At 48.5% G+C, this 13,854-nt stretch overlaps 1 protein-coding gene across 5 annotated transcripts in view; it reads left to right on the forward strand.

Annotated features, from left to right (window-relative positions):
* The window catches only part of DDX11 (DEAD/H-box helicase 11), a 198,899-nt gene that overhangs the window by 77,537 nt on the left and 107,508 nt on the right, over window positions 1–13,854 (forward strand). For all 5 annotated transcript variants that reach the window (XM_063929195.1, XM_063929198.1, XM_063929197.1 and 2 more), the window contains 3 exons: window positions 3,495–3,582; window positions 3,964–4,163; window positions 5,638–5,790. In XM_063929195.1, coding sequence (XP_063785265.1) covers window positions 3,495–3,582; window positions 3,964–4,163; window positions 5,638–5,790 — 441 coding nt within the window. The remainder of the gene's footprint in view (window positions 1–3,494; window positions 3,583–3,963; window positions 4,164–5,637; window positions 5,791–13,854) is intronic.

Genomic DNA, 13,854 nt, shown 5'->3' on the forward strand with positions numbered 1-13,854 from the left:
TAAGAGCGGCTATGGGAACTCCTGAGCCACTCTGTACCCCCTTCCCTAACAGTGTCCCCAAAAATTCAGAGTAAAGGATTTAACATAAGGTGTAAATCTACCCCCACACCACCCCCTCGCCCCGTTCCTTATTTTTATGTAGAAGGAAAACTTGAGTGACGGACAATTTGCGACCTTAAATGATTAGCTTAACATGACGGGTATATTCAATTAAAGATGGATCCATTCCGACATGTATTTGTCGGAATGGTTTCGACAACCCCTATTCAATCCCATCTTAATTTGACTTTTTCAAGTCGAATTGAGATGGGACACAGAGGAGGAGAAGGGGGCGAGCCGCGGGAGGACCAGCGTGCTGGAGCCGGGTGAAAGCTGCCGTGAGGTCGGGCGGCTGAGTGACATCCAGCTGCAGCGCTACTGTAGCGCCGATCTCCCTGTATGCCCGCCGGCTGTCTCCCTTCGTCTCCCCCCCCCCCCTCCTCTTGGTCCGCATCTCAGTCCGACATCTTTTTGATGTCGGACTGAGATGGTCGAAAAGGGAGCCAAAATCGACACAAGCACGTGGATCGGCAGCTATTCCGCCGATCCACGTGCTTTTCGACAAGTCGATTTCATCGACTTGTCGAAAAATGTAGGGATATATTGAATAGGTCGAATCAGGATTCGACCTTAAAAAGTCGAAAACTGACGTCTTTTCGACAGACGGCAGTTTTTGACTTCAATTGAATATGCCCCTTAAAGTATTATTTGTCCCGTCAAATGGTCAATAAGATTTTTTGTTGGCATTTACGTTTTTAGGTTTTGTGAAATATTCAGTGGTTTGGATAGAGGCGATTTTCTTTACAAGTGACATTAATGCAGATTACAGTCGTCCGGCCAGGGCGGCGTCTCCTCAAGTTTGTGGAAGAAACTTGCAAAGTGCTGACACACCATCCCCCGAGGAGAGCGAGAAATGTTCCAAGGTGCCACTTTCCATCACCCATGCATCCGCTTGGCATGCAGTAACATGATGTCCCCATTCCGGGGCTGTCTCCGTACAGAACTGTCATTTGGTATTGCTGCTCTGTCGCTACTGAACATCACCTGCCCTGTAATGTATGCAATGGAGCACACAAGGCTATAAATAGGAATACTATTAAGCGGAATGATCTGGGCATGTGAGCGGAAAGAGAAGTACGGATGAAGGAGACGTGGAGGTTAGCTTGTCCGCAGGATAGCTTGCTCGTGTAGGAATGTAGCGAAGGAAAGCTATTCGCTCTTAAGGTTTCTGATGAACAACATGTACAAGCAGAAAAAGCGTATATCCGCCCACCTGCAGAGCTGTATGCCTCTTGCGGTGCGCCCACCGTGCTCGGTTTACTAGTCATCATCATCGGAGCGCGCTTGTACTATGGGGGTCATTTCAGGTCTGATCGCTGCTGTGCATTTTCGCACAGCGGAATGCGTCTGAGCCGCAATGCCCAGGCACGTCTGACTGCTACAATGGGCATCGGCGGTCAGCGACGGGATGGTGAGAAGGATCCATTCGCACGGGCATTCGCAAGGCGATTGACAGGACGAGGGCGTCTGTGGGTCTTAACTGACCGTTTTCAGGGAGTGTCCAGAAAAACGCAGGCAGGCTCAGGCGTTTTGTGGGAGGGTGTCTGACGTCCGCTCCGGCCCTGATCAGCAATCAATCGCACTGGAAGAGTAAGTCCTGGGCTGCGCACAGACTGCACACACTGATTTTGAGCAGCTCTGCTGCACATAGGAACGCACACTTGCACGGCAAAAATACACTCCCCCTGTAGGCGGCGACTATCTTATCGCAGGACAGAAAAAAACGCAGCCCAGCGATCAGATCTGAATTAGGCCCCATATGCAGCAGGTTCTCGTGGTAACAGGAGTGCGTGATCTTCTGCGCAGCCCGCAGCGCGCCTGCACACCCTCACCGAGCTTTGCCTCTTCTTCATCTCCCAGATACAGCTGCTCAGCCATAAGTGGAGATACAGTTACAATGCTCTGTGTTGGCTGTGATTGTGTACGCCTGATTCCAGACCATCCGTAGTGCATAACCAAGCAGCTTGCGCTCTGCCCACAGCTGCACATTCAACTCCGTTTAGAGGTGGCATAATAAACTCTATCTCATTAGTTTGACTTGGCCACTTTCTGTCAATGAGCCCTGCGGAGCGCAAACGTGCTGTATTCACCAAGCGTGTTGTCAGCCTGGGTGAGCAATATCACTATACATCAGTTCGCTAACGACGAGGGGAGGTGACACTTTACAGCTAAAGCCCGTTGGCATTTTTCAGCTCTCTCGTAGGTTTCTCCATTCTTGTGTCTGTGGGTGAGATGTGTCAAAGCTTGGAGAGTCCAGCCAATCCGCTCCTAGCTGTAACTTTACAGGCTGTGTCTGAAAAATGACAGGAGCTGAGTGGTTTGTACTGTATCTCTCACCAAGGTTTGATATATCTCCTCCTTTGTTACTGTTTCTCCTATCAGCATAGAAGAATAGGGTACTAGTAGCAGTGTCAACACCCTGTATTATTCCTAGTGATTCATTTTGTATAGTGCATACTGTTGTATTCAGTGCTGTACGCAGTTACGTTTCCCTGCCAGCCAAGCTTTCCACCAGCTGGTGTATGGAGCCTAGGACACATGTAGACAATGGGGGCTATTCCATTAAGTGCCGTTTTTTTCGTCTGGTCAAAAAAACCTGCACTAATCCGACACGGTATTCAATTGCGGGCATTTTGCCTATTTTTTTAATCCATTTTCGCCAATGCCGTTTCACTTTTTTTTTTTTTTCGAATTGGCATGGGTGAAAATTGCGTCCAAAACAGGCAAAAATGCCAGCAAATTCGCCAAAACACATGTATTAGGTGTGAATTCGTCGAAACACGTGGTTTTTGCCCGTGCCGGATTTTTCCACCAATTGAAAAAACGGCATGGGCATTGAATAGGTCGACTGTAAATTCGACCTAAAAATGGGCGAAAAAAGTGCAGTTTTTTCAACTGCTCGAAAAACGTCACTAATTGAATACCCCCCAATGTCTTATCCAAGGTCGCAAGGGTCCAGAACTGTGATTCCGTCACTTGTAACCTAAAAATGCTGAGCTTTAGCCTTTAGTTGCCAACATTAACAGTACGTACAACGGAAGCGCTTCCATTTCTGATATAAACAAATATACCGCTCTCCTTTACTGAGTATTATGTCACCTATTCTGTTACTTTTACCAAGGCAGAACAGCCTGGTCTTATCCTGATAAACACACTGAACCTAGCACATTAGCCATTAATGAGTAGTTTAAAATATAACTAATAGCCCAGGATTGAATCCTAAATGCCTTCATATACCGCATCAATATGAATGACACATTGAGAATCTTTGTGACTGACTGTTCTTATGCATTTATAACCCTTTGTGAGAAACGTGCATTCGGGTTTCTTGTCACTGACATAAATGTGTCCCATAACACAAAGGACTGATCAGGAAGTGACGTGTGTCTCTACAGAACATGTGTGTGAATGACGAGGTGCGACGTCTCGGGACAGCCCAGCTGATCAATGATCGCTGTATGGAGATGCAGAAGAACAAACACGGTGAGTAAGTTAATTCAATCAAAGGAACCAAAAAATGCAGTTTTATCCCATACGAGAAAGCTGCTGTAACAATCGCTAGTGTAAGATGCGTCGCATGCACTCAGACGTTCTGTACTTAACAGAACGTGAATCTTCAGGAGCCGGCGGTGACTAGTGAAGGGGGCATTATAAGGGTCCGGAGTAGGGGAGGGATGGGGAATAAGGGACAGCCTATCTTTGGGCAACCTTTTTTTTTTTTTTTTTGTGCTAGACGTATCCCCAATATTATATGGTCCACCCCCTCATCTGTGCCATGTTGATTACCTTCATCAGCCCACCTGTTCCTCGTGTGCTTTTGGACATAGTGTGGTGTATTGAAGACTCTTCTCTCGCCGTTTGCAGAGAAGAAAACGGAGGAAGCAGAGGTGAAGAAGCGACGTGTAAGCCGACCTAGCTGTCCTTTCTATTCCTACGAGCAAATGCAGTTCCTGCGCGATGAGGTCTTCGTAGAGGTGAAGGACATTGAGCAGTTGGTGACGCAGGCCCGGGAGGTGAAAGCTTGCCCATACTACGCCAGCCGTTATGCGATACCTGCCGCACAGGTGAGCTGGCACTGGCAGGCACAGAGAGTGGCAGTTGGCCATAACAAACAATCAACATTCTTTTTCTGCATGTGTTGGGAGCGCAAATGTGCCTAACACTAAACAATCCCCCGAGTGTCAACATGATAGATAGACAGACAGACAGACAGACAGAGAAACATTTTGTGCAAGACCTGGATCTTGTGCTTTAATGGATTTTCCAACTTACCCAAGACTAGGACACTAGGCCATCCTCTGTGATTCTGCTGTTGTCCCGATATTGCTGGGGTGACACAGGAGAAAAGTGATCTGACACAATCCTGATTGGACAGGTAACAGCTGGAGCTTTCCCTCTTCTGGTCTAGGCATGTCCTCAGATTGGAGGCTGCATCTGTAACTCATAAAGGTGGTCATTCCGAGTTGTTCACTCGCTAGCAGTTTTTTGCAGCCCTGCAAACGCTATGCCGCCTCCCACTGGGAGTGTATTTTAGCTTAGCAAAAGTGCGAACGAAAGGATGGCAGAGCGGTGGCAAAGAATTTTTGTGTAGTTTCAGAGTAGCTCAAAACCTACTCAGCGCTTGCGATCGCTTCAGACTGTTCAGTTCCTGTTTTGACGTCACGAACACGCCCTGCGTTCGCCCAGCCACGCCTGCGTTTTTCCTGGCACGCCTGCGTTTTTCCGAACACTCCCTGAAAACGGTCAGTTGACACCCAGAAACGCACACTTCATGTCAATCACTCTGCGGCCAGCAGCGCGACTGAAAAGCTTCGCTAGACCCTGTGCAAAACTGCATCGTTTGTTGCAATAGTACGGTGCGTATTGCGCCGCATACACATGTGCAGAAGTGCCGTTTTTTTTGACTGATCGCTCCACAGCGAACGAATGCAGCTAGCGATCAACTCGGAATGACCCCCAAAGAATGCAGGGAGAGTCTGTAAACTTTCATATAACAAACTAATAATGGTACTGTATTCATGAAGATCTTTCAGATGAGGAGTATTTCATGATTAATGTTATTAATAACTATCACAGCATAGAGACCTTTAAATGTGTGTTTGAGACTGTTACCAGGTATTGGGGGTAATTCCAAGTTGATCGCAGCAGGATTTTTGATAGCAGTTGGGCAAAACCATGTGCACTGCAGGTGTGGCAGATATAACATGTGCAGAAAGAGTTAGATTTGGGTGGGTTATTTTATTTCTGTGCAGGGTAAATACTGGCTGCTTTATTTTTACACTGCAAATTAGATTGCAGATTGAACACACCACACCCAAATCTAACTCTCTCTGCACATGTTACATCTGCCTCCCCTGCAGTGCACATGGTTTTGTCCAGTTGCTATCAAAAATCCTGCTGCGATCAACTTGGAATTACCCCCATTGTGATTATATGAATATGTATTGTAGCTTGTTGAGGTCCTAACAGCTCCTTCCCTATGATGGCCCTTATAGACAGGCAGCCGTCTCTCTAGTTACAGTTTTGGGTCTCTTCCAGGTGGTGGTTCTGCCTTACCAAATGTTGCTGCATGACTGCACCCGACGTGCATCCGGGATCAAGCTAAAGGACCAGGTGGTGATTATTGATGAAGCCCATAATCTGATAGACACCATTACTGGCATGTACAGCTCGCAGGTGACTGGCGCGCAGGTGAGTCTGCCGGCTTCTCTAAGGAATGTCCCAGTCGCCTGTTCTCAAGCAGGTTCCTGGGAAGTATTAGGCATGACGCTGTCCTGTATGCGGTGTAGGTTCTGTGAGTCGTGTCATCTGTATAATGTGCGGTAACTTTCTATTTCCCATCTTGTAATGCTGACATTGCCTACGTCATCTGAACGCAATGGGGCTGATGCAGGATTCAACGCAAGCCGACTGCCATTACACGCAATGAAATACAGATGTCTACAGAGTTGTCCGTATCCCTGCAATTACATTGGTCCACTCCGCGACTTGGTTTCATAGTCGTCATTTATCAGTGCGCACTGACACCAGCCCTATACTAGGTGGCAGAACGCAGCCGTGTTTGCTCTGTATAGCACTATGCAGCCTGTAATTCTGTTACCACGCTGTGGCTACACCTGGCCTGCAAGCGAACGCCGGTTTCTACCCAGAATCGCCCTCGCACCCACAAGTGCAGATGAGACTGAGCTGTGTACAGATGCGTACGCTGGCTCTGGAGCAGGGGAACACACACAGGACTGATGTTCTACTCTGAATCCACTCCAATAGGAGTCATTTGTATGAGGCTGCAGTGTCCGTGTCCGGTCCCAGAGTGCAACATTGCCGCTTGCAATAGAGTTACAGCGCTGTAACTCTATTGCAAGCGGCAATGTTGCGTTCTGAGCTTAACATTGAATTTGTATGATGTAAAGGGGGCAGATTTATCCGCCCTAGATAATCCATATTATGATGATAAAATAAATTGTCAGAAATATATATCTTAGGAGCCACCTCCTCTTATAATAGGAAATAGATATAACCTGTTTCCATACACAAGCCCACTTGAGTTATATGCCAATTGACTGGCACCTTTGCTTGTTGACTTGCCCAAGCGTTGCCTATTGGTTATATATAATTGACCATTTCTCTGACGTCCTAGTGGATGCTGGGGACTCCGTAAGGACCATGGGGGGATAGCGGCTCCGCAGGAGACTGGGCACAAAAGTAAAGCTTTAGAACTACCTGGTGTGCACTGGCTCCTCCCCATATGACCCTCCTCCAAGCCTCAGTTAGATTTTTGTGCCCGAACGAGAAGGGTGCATACTAGGTGGCTCTCCTGAGCTGCTTAGTGAAAAGTTTAGTTTTAGGTTTTTTAGGTTCAGTGAGACCTGCTGGCAACAGGCTCACTGCATCGAGGGACTAAGGGGAGAAGAAGCGAACTCACCTGCGTGCAGAGTGGATTGGGCTTCTTAGGCTACTGGACATTAGCTCCAGAGGGACCGATCACAGGCCCAGCCATGGATAGGTCCCAGAGCCGCGCCGCTGGCCCCCTTACAGAGCCAGAAGACAGAAGAGGTCCGGAAAATCGTCGGCAGAAGACGTTCTGTCTTCAACAAGGTAGCGCACAGCACTGCAGCTGTGCGCCATTGCTCTCAGCACACATCACACTCCGGTCACTGAGGGTGCAGGGCGCTGGGGGGGGGGGCGCCCTGAGACGCAATAAAAACACCTTGGATGGCAAAAAAAATGCATCACATATAGCTCCTGGGCTATATGGATGAATTTAACCCCTGCCAGAATACACAGAAAAACGGGAGATAAGGCCGCCGAGAAGGGGGCGGAGCCTATCTCCTCAGCACACTGGCGCCATTTTCCCTCACAGCTCCGTTGGAGGGAAGCTCCCTGGCTCTCCCCTGCAGTCACTACACTACAGAAAGGGTTAAAAAAGAGAGGGGGGCACTAATTACGCGCAGTATTAAAAATACAGCAGCTATAAGGGGAAAAACACTTATATAAGGTTATCCCTGTATATATATAGCGCTCTGGTGTGTGCTGGCAAACTCTCCCTCTGTCTCCCCAAAGGGCTAGTGGGGTCCTGTCCTCTATCAGAGCATTCCCTGTGTGTGTGTGCTGTGTGTCGGTACGTTTGTGTCGACATGTATGAGGAGAAAAATGATGTGGAGACGGAGCAGATTGCCTGTAATAGTGATGTCACCCCCTAGGGGGTCGACACCTGAGTGGATGAACTGTTGGAAGGAATTACGTGACAGTGTCAGCTCTGTATAAAAGACAGTGGTTGACATGAGACAGCCGGCTACTCAGCTTGTGCCTGTCCAGACGTCTCATAGGCCGTCAGGGGCTCTAAAGCGCCCGTTACCTCAGATGGCAGATATAGACGCCGACACGGATACTGACTCCAGTGTCGACGGTGAAGAGACAAATGTGACTTCCAGTAGGGCCACACGTTACATGATTGAGGCAATGTAAAATGTTTTACACATTTCTGATAATACGAGTACCACCAAAAAGGGGTATTATGTTCGGTGAGGAAAAACTACCTGTAGTTTTCCTGAATCTGAGAAATTAAATGAGATGTGTGATGATGCGTGGGTTTCCCCCGATAACAACTGATAATTTCTAAAATGTTATTGGCATTATATCCTTTCCCGCCAGAGGTTAGGGTGCGTTGGGAAACACCCCCTAGGGTGGATAAAGGGCTCACACGCTTGTAAGAACAAGGGCTCTACCCTCTCCTGAGATGGCCGCCCTTAAGGATCCTGCTGATAGAAAGCAGGAGGGTATCCTAAAATGTATTTACACACATACTGGTGTTATACTGCGACCAGCAATCGCCTCAGCCTGGATGTGCAGTGCTGGGTTGGCGTGGTCGGATTCCCTGACTGAAAATATTGATACCCTAGATAGGGACAGTATATTATTGCCTATAGAGCATTTAAAAGATGCATTTCTATATTTCTCTATCGTCCTAGTGGATGCTGGGGTTCCTGAAAGGACCATGGGGAATAGCGGCTCCGCAGGAGACAGGGCACAAAAAGTAAAGCTTTTCCAGATCAGGTGGTGTGCACTGGCTCCTCCCCCTATGACCCTCCTCCAAGCCTCAGTTAGATTTTTGTGCCCGGCCGAGAAGGGTGCAATCTAGGTGGCTCTCATAAAGAGCTGCTTAGAGAAAGTTTAGCTTAGGTTTTTTATTTTACAGTGATTCCTGCTGGCAACAGGATCACTGCAACGAGGGACAGAGGGGAGAAGAAGTGAACTCACCTGCGTACAGGATGGATTGGCTTCTTGGCTACTGGACATCAGCTCCAGAGGGACGATCACAGGTACAGCCTGGATGGTCACCGGAGCCGCGCCGCCGGCCCCCTTGCAGATGCTGAAGTAAGAAGAGGTCCAGAATCGGCGGCTGAAGACTCCTGCAGTCTTCTAAAGGTAGCGCACAGCACTGCAGCTGTGCGCCATTTTCCTCTCAGCACACTTCACACGCAGTCACTGAGGGTGCAGGGCGCTGGGGGGGGGCGCCCTGGGAGGCAAATGTAAACCTATATAAAGGCTAAAAATACCTCACATATAGCCCCCAGAGGCTATATGGAGATATTTAACCCCTGCCTGTATTCACAAAATAGCGGGAGACGAGCCCGCCGAAAAAGGGGCGGGGCCTATCTCCTCAGCACACGGCGCCATTTCCTCTCACAGCTCCGCTGGTCAGGACGGCTCCCAGGTCTCTCCCCTGCACTGCACTACAGAAACAGGGTAAAACAGAGAGGGGGGGCAAATTTAATGGCAATATCTTGATATATATAAAGCAGCTATAAGGGAGCACTTATTATAAGGCTATCCCTGTCATATATAGCGCTTTTTGGTGTGTGCTGGCAGACTCTCCCTCTGTCTCCCCAAAGGGCTAGTGGGTCCTGTCTTCGTTTAGAGCATTCCCTGTGTGTCTGCTGTGTGTCGGTACGTGTGTGTCGACATGTATGAGGACGATATTGGTGTGGAGGCGGAGCAATTGCCAAATATGGGGATGTCACCTCCTAGGGGGTCGACACCAGAATGGATGCCTTTATTTATGGAATTACGGGATAGTGTCAACACGCTAAAGCAGTCGTTTGACTACATGAGGCGGCCGGACAATCAATTAGTGCCTGTCCAGGCGCCTCAAACACCGTCAGGGGCTGTAAAACGCCCTTTGCCTCAGTCGGTCGACACAGACCCAGACACAGGCACTGATTCCAGTGGTGACGAATCAACCGTATTTTCCAGTAGGGCCACACGTTATATGATTTTGGCAATGAAGGAGGCGTTACATTTAGCTGATACTACAGGTACCACTAAACAGGGTATTATGTGGGGTGTGAAAAAACTACCTATAGTTTTTCCTGAATCAGAAGAATTAAATGACGTGTGTGATGAAGCGTGGGTTGCCCCTGATAAAAAGCTGATAATTTCAAAGAAATTATTGGCATTATACCCTTTCCCGCCAGAGGTTAGGGAGCGCTGGGAAACACCTCCTAGGGTGGACAAGGCGCTAACACGCTTATCAAAACAAGTGGCGTTACCTTCTCCTGAGACGGCCGCACTTAAAGATCCATCAGATAGGAGGATGGAAAATATCCAAAAAAGTATATACACACATGCAGGTGTTATACTACGACCAGCTATAGCGACTGCCTGGATGTGCAGTGCTGGGGTAGTTTGGTCAGAGTCCCTGATTGAAAATATTGATACCCTGGACAGGGACAATATTTTACTGTCGTTAGAACAAATAAAGGATGCATTTCTTTATATGCGTGATGCACAGAGGGATATCTGCACACTGGCATCACGGGTAAGTGCTATGTCCATTTCGGCCAGAAGAGCTTTATGGACGCGACAGTGGACAGGCGATGCGGATTCAAAACGGCATATGGAAGTTTTGCCGTATAAAGGGGAGGAGTTATTTGGAGTCGGTCTATCAGATTTGGTGGCCACGGCTACAGCCGGGAAATCCACCTTTCTACCTCAAGTCACTCCCCAACAGAAAAAGGCACCGACTTTTCAACCGCAGCCCTTTCGTTCCTTTAAAAATAAGAGAGCAAAGGGCTATTCATATCTGCCACGAGGCAGAGGTCGAGGGAAGAAACAGCAACAGGCAGCTCCTTCCCAGGAACAGAAGCCCTCCCCGGCTTCTACAAAAGCCTCAGCATGACGCTGGGGCTTCTCAAGCGGACTCGGGGACGGTGGGCGGTCGTCTCAAAAATTACAGCGCGCAGTGGGCTCACTCGCAGGTAGATCCCTGGATCCTGCAGATAATATCTCAGGGGTACAGGTTGGAATTAGAGACAGATCCACCTCGCCGTTTCCTGAAGTCTGCTTTACCAACGTCCCCTTCCGAAAGGGAGACGGTTTTGGAAGCCATTCACAAGCTGTACTCTCAGCAGGTGATAGTCAAGGTACCTCTTCTACAACAAGGGAAGGGGTATTATTCCACTCTATTTGTGGTACCGAAGCCGGATGGCTCGGTAAGGCCTATTCTAAATCTGAAGTCCTTGAACCTGTACATAAAGAAGTTCAAGTTCAAGATGGAGTCACTCAGAGTAGTGATAGCGAACCTGGAAGAAGGGGACTTTATGGTATCCTTGGACATCAAGGATGCGTATCTCCACGTTCCAATTTACCCCTCACACCAGGGGTACCTCAGGTTCGTTGTACAAAACTGTCACTATCAGTTTCAGACGCTGCCGTTTGGTTTGTCCACGGCACCTCGGGTCTTTACAAAGGTAATGGCCGAGATGATGATTCTTCTTCGAAGAAAAGGCGTATTAATTATCCCATACTTGGACGATCTCCTAATAAGGGCAAGGTCCAGAGAACAGCTAGAGATGGGATTAGCAATATCTCAAGAGGTGCTAAAGCAGCACGGATGGATTCTGAATATTCCAAAATCCAAATTAATGCCGACAACTCGTCTGCTGTTCCTAGGGATGATTCTGGACACGGTTCAGAAAAAGGTTTTTCTTCCCGAGGAAAAAGCCAAGGAGTTATCCGACCTGGTCAGGAATCTCCTAAAACCAGGAAAGGTGTCTGTACATCAATGCACGCATCTTCAGATGCACCTGCGGATAACCCTGTCTCCAAGGACAAGGGTATCTCTTCTGTGGTGGTTGCAGAGGGCTCATCTATTGGAGGGCCGCAGATTCGGCATACAGGATTGGATCCTGGTGACCACGGACGCCAGCCTGAGAGGCTGGGGAGCAGTCACACAAGGAAGAAACTTCCAGGGAGTGTGGTCGAGCCTGGAAAAGTCTCTTTACATAAACATTCTGGAACTAAGAGCAATCTACAATGCTCTAAGCCAGGCGGAACCTCTGCTTCAAGGAAGACCGGTGTTGATCCAGTCGGACAACATCACGGCAGTCGCCCATGTAAACAGACAGGGCGGCACAAGAAGCAGGAGTGCAATGGCAGAAGCTGCCAGGATCCTTCGCTGGGCGGAGAATCACGTGATAGCACTGTCAGCAGTGTTCATCCCGGGAGTGGACAACTGGGAAGCAGACTTCCTCAGCAGACACGATCTTCACCCGGGAGAGTGGGGACTTCATCCAGAAGTTTTCCACATGCTAATAAACCGTTGGGAAAGACCAATGGTGGACATGATGGCGTCTCGCCTCAACAAAAAACTGGACAGGTATTGCGCCAGGTCAAGAGATCCGCAGGCAATAGCTGTGGACGCGCTGGTAACACCTTGGGTGTACCAGTCGGTGTATGTGTTTCCTCCTCTGCCTCTCATACCAAAGGTATTGAGAATCATACGGCAAAGCGGAGTAAGAACGATACTAGTGGCTCCGGATTGGCCAAGAAGGTCTTGGTACCCGGAACTTCAAGAGATGGTCACGGACGATCCGTGGCCTCTACCTCTAAGACAGGACCTGCTTCAGCAGGGACCGTGTCTATTCCAAGACTTACCGCGGCTGCGTTTGACGGCATGGCGGTTGAACGCCAGATCCTAAAAGGAAAAGGCATTCCAGAAGAAGTCATTCCTACCTTGATTAAGGCAAGAAAGGAAGTCACCGCGAAGCATTATCACCGCATTTGGCGGAAATATGTTGCGTGGTGCGAGGATCGGAGTGCTCCGACGGAGGAATTTCAACTGGGTCGTTTCCTACATTTCCTGCAATCAGGATTGTCTATGGGTCTCAAATTGGGATCTATTAAGGTTCAAATTTCGGCCCTGTCAATATTCTTCCAAAAAGAATTGGCCTCAGTTCCTGAGGTCCAGACTTTTGTCAAAGGAGTACTGCATATACAGCCTCCTGTGGTGCCTCCGGTGGCACCGTGGGATCTAAATGTAGTTTTAGATTTCCTCAAATCCCATTGGTTTGAACCACTAAAAAATGTGGATTTGAAATATCTCACATGGAAAGTGACTATGTTACTGGCCCTGGCGTCCGCCAGGAGAGTATCTGAACTGGCGGCTTTATCTTATAAAAGCCCTTATTTAATTTTCCATTCGGATAGGGCAGAGCTGCGGACGCGTCCGCATTTTCTCCCTAAGGTGGTATCAGCGTTTCACCTGAACCAGCCTATTGTAGTGCCTGCGGCTACAAGCGACTTGGAGGACTCCAAGTTGTTGGACGTTGTCAGAGCTTTAAAAATATACATTTCAAGGACGGCTGGAGTCAGAAAATCTGACTCGCTGTTTATACTGTATGCACCCAACAAGTTGGGTGCGCCTGCTTCTAAGCAGTCGATTGCTCGTTGGATTTGTAACACAATTCAACTTGCACATTCTGTGGCAGGCCTGCCACAGCCTAAATCTGTTAAGGCCCATTCCACAAGGAAGGTGGGCTCATCTTGGGCGGCTGCCCAAGGGGTCTCGGCATTACAACTCTGCCGAGCAGCTACGTGGTCAGGGGAGAACACGTTTGTAAAATTCTACAAATTTGATACCCTGGCAAAGGAGGACCTGGAGTTCTCTCATTCGGTGCTGCAGAGTCATCCGCACTCTCCCGCCCGTTTGGGAGCTTTGGTATAATCCCCATGGTCCTTTCAGGAACCCCAGCATCCACTAGGACGATAGAGAAAATAAGGGAGGATTTTGAATCCCGGGTAAGACTCATACCAGCCACACCAATCACACCGTACAACTTGTGATCTAAACCCAGTTAACAGTATGATAACAGAAGAGCCTCTGAAAGATGGCTCCCTAAACAATAACCCGAATTAGTTAACAATAACTATGTACAAGTATTGCAGATAATCCGCACTTGGGATGGGCGCCCAGCA

Source organism: Pseudophryne corroboree, chromosome 6 (genome assembly GCF_028390025.1).
Source record: "Pseudophryne corroboree isolate aPseCor3 chromosome 6, aPseCor3.hap2, whole genome shotgun sequence".
NCBI classification, from domain to species: domain Eukaryota; kingdom Metazoa; phylum Chordata; class Amphibia; order Anura; family Myobatrachidae; genus Pseudophryne; species Pseudophryne corroboree.